The 6503-nt window shown below is 43.5% G+C and overlaps 2 protein-coding genes across 2 annotated transcripts in view; both read right to left on the bottom strand.

Moving 5' to 3' along the window:
* Positions 1-6503, bottom strand: part of LOC311353795 (uncharacterized protein) — a gene marked incomplete at both ends in the record, with an annotated part of 125423 nt that overhangs the window by 96674 nt on the left and 22246 nt on the right. The gene's annotated exons all lie outside the window — the stretch shown is intronic.
* ddost (dolichyl-diphosphooligosaccharide--protein glycosyltransferase subunit (non-catalytic)) lies at positions 66-5570 on the bottom strand. The gene is made up of 11 exons (XM_084473771.1): positions 5327-5570; positions 4848-4958; positions 4661-4747; positions 4398-4501; positions 4176-4270; positions 3788-3881; positions 3376-3524; positions 2535-2682; positions 1764-1884; positions 805-911; positions 66-679 (listed from the first exon to the last, which is right to left on the bottom strand). Exons 1-11 carry the CDS (start codon positions 5556-5558, stop codon positions 530-532), a joined length of 1398 nt encoding a protein of 465 aa, XP_084329897.1. The 5' UTR covers positions 5559-5570; the 3' UTR covers positions 66-529.

Raw genomic sequence — 6503 nt, 5'->3', positions numbered from 1 at the left:
TTTCTCTCACACACACACACAAACATGCACACACACACGCTCATTAATTCGCTTAGTCACGAAGATTGGAATGTGAATATTTTTTTATTGTGGCATGGACAAACTCAAGCTGTTTCAAACTAGTTACATTAAACAAAAAAAAAAAATCCTGATTGCTAAAACAAAATTCAGTGCATGTATTTACCGGATCACTTTCCCCCCATATCCACATATCCACATAATGGGGAAACAATTTTGTTCAATTTCACTTTCTGTATTTACAGCAACTGTATTTAAATGACGACTGAATTATTAGTGTACAGGCCATGACGTATTTTTCTTTTGGTACAAAAAGTCCCAACCATCCCAAACAATTGGAAGATATTTTAAGGCCTCCAAAAATGTTTTTTATTTATCCACCAGATAACCCAACACAAGCCAAACTTCCACAGAGGGCTGCAGTACAAAGTTTACTATAGTATCAAGTCACAAATACCCGCACACGCTCTTTAACTCAAATTGCATTGACACATTTTTTTCCTTCACTGCCTTAATCAGATTTCTCCTTTTCTTTCATGTGCAAAAAGACGATGCTGAAGACGAAGAGTCCGGCCATCATTGAGAAGACACTGGCGTAGTAGGGGTAGGCGGTCGGGATGAACCGCTCGTACTGTGTGTGCTGCAACGGACGCACGGATACCTGGGGGGAAGATCAATCACAGACGTTTGTGAGCAAGTATAACTTAGTAACAACAAATAAAAATCAGTCGACATGGAGATCAGTCTATTACATACATCACCAAGAATTAGTGTAAATCATCTCACCTGAGTGGAAGAGTACAGATGCGTGTAGCCTAGTCTGTTGTAGTCTACTTTGAACTGGAACACTCCGTAGACGTCAGGCAGCGTGAACTCAACACTGTATTTGCCTCCTGTTGGATAGAAAAATAAGTGGTGAGTGTTTTTCCATCAGCTTTAAAAAGCTCAAACAAAAAGACCTGCCCGATGCTGTTTTATTTCCCCCATTTGAAGCGTGTGTTGCAACTAAATGAATGAATGTGAAAGTTAACCTGACTAATGTTCTATTTGATGTAAGCCTCAGAAGAATGAACTAATTATTATACAGCACTGTTATCCTAAGTTAAACACAGCGTAGGTCTTGGTGCGGGGGGTCATCTCAAACATCATGATGAAGAGGAGAGGCTTCTGTGTTCTAATTGTCACGCTCAAAGAATTTGAGGGGGCGTAGCAGAGCCAACGTCACGTACGTTACAATACATGCAATCACTTTTCTGTACTACTGTTAAAGTAAAAAAATGTAAAAGGATTATATATATATATATATCTATATCTATATCTCACGTTTACATCAGACCCAGCAGCCCTGCTATGTTATAGAAGAACTTCTCATGGGAGATTCTGATCTCCCACAAGACCACAACGCGCCTCGTTTCCTCTTTTGATGCAGAGATTTAAATCGAAAAAAAACACTAAATTTGCACGAGTGGAGGAAACGTTCAATAAGTGTGTTTCTAGTGGCCCCGTTAGACAGTGTTGATTTGAAACCTTTAAAATACACTTTCTTTTGCAGATTACTACTTTGTGCAGTTTGTGCAAGTAGTAATCTGCAGTTTGAGTTCTCGCTAGTCACCCAGATTTGAGCTGGTCTGCCATGAGAATAATCTAAAACTAATGTTCTCTACACTTGACTACAATGGCCTACTAGCCCGCTGGCGCTCAACGGTCACGGTTACCGGCCCTGCGGCCCGACGGCACGTCTTTACCGTTCTTCTTGAGGTAGGTCCTGACGAAGGGGTCGATCCTCACGAACTCCAGCTGGATGTCGTTCCCGTTGAAGGGAACCCAGCGGCCCTCGGAGAGCATCTCGATGACCACGCTGTACTCCTGGGGGTCACGGGGCCACACACACTCGTTAGACCCCCCCCCTGCAGAGCTGGAGCTCAGTGTTCAGGTGAACAACACAACTCACGAACCCAGAGTCTGAAGGGGTTATAGTGTGGTCGTATTTCAATTCTGATAGCAACCTTTTGAGTTGCTTTGGTATGATTTCACTGAAAATATGCATTAGCAAATATAAATGATTTTATTCAAATTGACGTTCCTATTAAATAGGCTTTCATAGAACGGAATGGCCTACACAATACACAAATAGCTCCTTGAGGTCTACAATATTAACACGGTGCCACAAGTTTAAAAAAAACAGCAATACCAAACAACGTAAAATCCCACACAAATCCGTGACTGCACTGACCTTTCAACTTTCAAATCACTGACAAAAACTCACCTTTTTAAAATTGCTTTTAATGTTTAGCTTAGTCTAATGTGTTTTTAGTGGTTTTTTTTTACCATTTGATGTTGTTTTTACTGCTTTTATGATGTATTGTAAAGTGTCTTTGAGTACTTAGAAAAGCGCTTTAAATAAAATGTATTATTATTATTATTATTATTATTATTATTATTATTATTATTATTATTATAATAAACTCCGCTGACGTCTGTGGTCCTCTGAACTCAGTCTGATCTCCTGCACTCACCACCAGGTCAGCGATGGTGTAGGCGGTGGGGGGGGTGGCCTCGCCCACTTTGCGGTGGGTGACAGCTCCCACGCGGAGGACGCCGGCCTCCTTGAACACCCAGCTGGACAGCGCCTCGGCCAGCTCCAGGTTGCCCGTCTGCTCAAACCTGCGAGGCACCGCATGCAGAAGACCGTTAAGAGTCGCCCGTAGCACAATCCACACGGTCACTAAAACACACACGTTGACCCACACACTAGTGGTGGATTTCATGATTCGTTTGAATGAATCAGTTTGCGTCGGTCAGTTCGCCAAGAAGAGTCGTTCATTCATTCATTCGTTCGTTTGTTCGTGGTGAATCATGATTCTCAGTCACTGAGTCGGTCAGACTCGGCTCCTCCCTCGTTCTTCTCATTCTCAAACTAATCACGATTGTGCAATGGTGCAAACGGTCATCAATCAACACAACATTAACTAAGTTCCTTTTAGCTGAGGAGCGCTTCATGTTCGGAATCGGGATGTTGTTCCCCGGCTGACTCTCGTGACTTCTCAGTCCTCGAGTCTTCACCGCTAACCACAGTCAGTGAACGAACGGCGACTCAGCGACTAGTGGGTGGAGCTGGGAGTCGAGTCTCGGAGAACGAACGACGACGAACGAGAGCGGCGAATCAGGTCGGTTCGTTCGTTTTAAAGAGTCGTTCGTTCGTGAACGAGCCACCACTACCACACACACACACGCACTCAGTGCATGGGTGGAACATAGACGTGGCTTTTACTTCCACATCCTGTCCATTCTTGCACCACCACAAGTTCCTAATATAATCTAGATAAGAGTATCCTTATGTAAACAGGGCAGGGTTACCTTTGGGATCCAGGAGTGGCCTTCTGCACAGGGGAGTTGAAGAAGGCATCACTGAAGAAGTGCATGGAGCCGCTGAAGACCACCCTGGCGTTGTTGCGGGCCTGGAGGCCGGCGATCAGCAGGGTGTTCTTGCCAACTGCATGAGGGTACTGGAGGAACGACACGATCACATCATCAAGGACGGGGTTGGAAGCTTGACTCAGGAGCCAAGCTACAACAAAACTATCTCAAAAGGAATGTACGTGAAGCATACATAAATGTCATGAGTTTAGATGGGTATTTTTTTTGTCTAGAGAGACACAAGGGACTTAGACTAGGGATATTCTTAACGTCTTGCTCAGTCAGTCCTGGATTGAAAATAAACACAAGTGAATTATTATGTGAGACATTTTGTCCAGGAGTTCAGTGGTACCTGAGAGATCGGCCTGTCGGGGAAGAAGGAGTAGGACGTGGAGGAGCCGGTCAGGATGTCCAGGACGAGGGGGTTTTCAGGGTCTGCCACCATGCTGAGGGTGAAGAAAAACAGGAGGTTACGTTTACATTTAGCAGACGCTTTTATCCAGAGCAACTTACAACGGTTAATACACGGCGGAGTCAACCACGCAGGGCGACAGCCAGCTGGTCAGGAGCAGTTAGGGGTTAAGCGTCTCGCTCAGGGACACATCGACACTAGGAGGAGGAGCCGGGGATCGAACCAGCAACCTTCCGGTTACAAGTCAACCCGCTCTACCTCCTGAGCTAAGCCGAAATCTCAAAAGCCAAATGATGAATACGAATTCAAAAGGGTTGACGATGCTTACCCGACCCCCTTGAACAGGATGGGCTTGTTGGTGGGCGTTCCCACAATAGTCGGGGCCTTCAGCAGGTTCTCTGGGTCGGCCACGATTAAAGTGTGCTGCAGAGAAACACAACGACCTCACATTATGGTTCTCCGGGGTTGATACTAATGCTCGTGTTTATTCTTTGCACAATGTGAAAAACTTCTGACAAGAGGATAGGATTCAAAGTATAAATCTGCTTACCTCGCCAGGGTCGGACACATCAAAGTTGTGATGATCGATTACGGCCGTCTTTTCCTCATCAAATTCAATGCCGCATTCACTGCCCAGCTCCCTTAAAGGGTCACCTATATCAAAACAAACAAAAAAGGGGGGAAATTGATATCTCAAAGATGGACCAAAGAAGATGTACTTCCGATATGATTCAAGTGACTCATTTTAAATGAACCTTTCACCATGCAAATATTTGTTATATGATCTGAAATGCATTGGCGTTCAAAACTGACCAATGTCTGAGTTGGCAGCAACAAGGACGTTTCCCCCGCCGTCAATGAATGATGTAATGGTCTCCACGTTGATGTTTCCTCCGAAATCTGGAGGTGGAAAATTGCACATATACACACATTAAATATACAAAATTAAAAGTTGATAACCAATGGGGAAACTTGACAGGGTGCAAGGTGGTTGACTTACCCTCCACAGATGGTGCAAAGATGATTAAGTGGTCATAGAGAAATTGGCCATATTTGATCAGCGACAGAGAGGGGTCATCTGCCGTCTTGAATGACAGGTCAAATCCACGATCTGAGGGACGAGAGAAAATACCCATCGCAGTCTTATCAGGTCCATAATAACATGCACGAGGAAGTTGTCTATATAGGACACTTGTATTATATAATAACGTATACTGTTCTTATGACATACTGTTCAGTACACATCGCATGTGAACAAATGACTCCACTATCCATAATTAATACACACAATGTTTTGTAATTTACATTCGTGTACACTTTCATCGGACACACAACTGCACAAAGCTTGCTCATCCTGCTGCACGAAAGCCATCATTCACTTGCATCATCACCACACGGTTGGCCAATAGACATTTTAACTTGAAGACTATTGAGCATTGAACAGCACTTCGAACACAGAACACATAACATTAACGTTACCTGCAAGACTGCGGAAGAAGATTGAATGGGTGTCTCGGATATTCACGTTGTCCAGCAGGACCAGAGTCTTTCCATCGGCCCACGTGGGGCTCATCAGAGACGCCAGAGTCAGACATAAAAGCACACCCTTGCCCATCTTATTTGATCCGCTGTGGGTCGTCCCTTTGGTCTGTTTTCGGGACAATATAGGACCGGGATGGTTCCTCTGCACGGCTGCTGTCAACGTCGCCATTTTGCTGCAGAAGTCGACGTCAGCCTTAGCAGAAGGCGAACTCTGACCCAGCACGTCAACCAATCGGGAGGAGAAACGCGTCGCTACGACTCCAGCCCCACCAATAGCATCACAGCGTCGTTATAAGGCTGGACCATCCCATTGTTTGCATGGGTAGATTGGGAGCCACGTACTAGAGATGTAAAGACGTCTTACGGCTGCATGTGCATTCTTTTATTCACCTGCGGTTTTGTTTTATGCTTTAAGCAAGTACGACTTCACAATGCGTTTGAAATCGGCATTTAATTAGCTTTGTAACGACGTGTTGTGCTTATTTACTCTCATGAACAGAGTTCATTAAACACTGACAATCAATGTTATGGGTATGCTGTGAATCAGTGTAAGAAGTATTTTCCCACTATTAACATTACCATACATATATAAGCTTGTCTAGTACATTTAATCTCATTCATTTAAGCTAATGTAGTGACAAATCATCACCCATTACACCCTCAATTATTGAGTTTTGTCATGGATTTACAACGTTAACTTAACAAAAAAAAAAATCAAATTAGACATGACAAAGATTTATCATGCACACAATATACATTTCCTGCCAGCATGTGAGCATCTTCCAGCTCATGCATACAAAAAACGAATCTATCGACACGGACACGTTAGCCACAATAGTTCAACTGTACAATAGTCTTTTCATGAAAATACAACTTAGTAAAATATAATGACAATGTACACATCTCATTTGGACGGTTTATGAGCCATTCATTTCATCGTTCATTCATTCATTTAGTTTCAGTCACTGACACTGGTGACCTCACAAATGACGCTCAGATGCAGTTTACCTGTAGAACCCACGTCGGAGAAACATTATCTCTCAAGCCATAGATAAATTAGTTTCTGTAATCTGTAAAATACATTTCTTTACATTACAAAAAATGTATCATCAAT

The sequence above is a fragment of the Micromesistius poutassou genome, assembly GCF_964030765.1.
Source record: "Micromesistius poutassou genome assembly, chromosome: 10".
Taxonomy (NCBI): domain Eukaryota; kingdom Metazoa; phylum Chordata; class Actinopteri; order Gadiformes; family Gadidae; genus Micromesistius; species Micromesistius poutassou.
Note: the sequence above shows the minus strand (reverse complement) of the source record. Positions and strands in the feature narration are given on the sequence as shown.

Excerpts from the sequence above, each read along its gene's own strand:
- ddost (XM_084473771.1), bottom strand. The coding sequence starts at position 5,558 with ATGGCGACGTTGACAGCAGCCGTGCAGAGGAACCATCCCGGTCCTATA. Across the intron at positions 4,959-5,326 it reads CTTCTTCCGCAGTCTTGCAG|ATCGTGGATTTGACCTGTCA; the intron begins GTAACGTTAATG and ends CTCGTCCCTCAG. Across the intron at positions 912-1,763 it reads GACCTACCTCAAGAAGAACG|GAGGCAAATACAGTGTTGAG; the intron begins GTAAAGACGTGC and ends TCTATCCAACAG.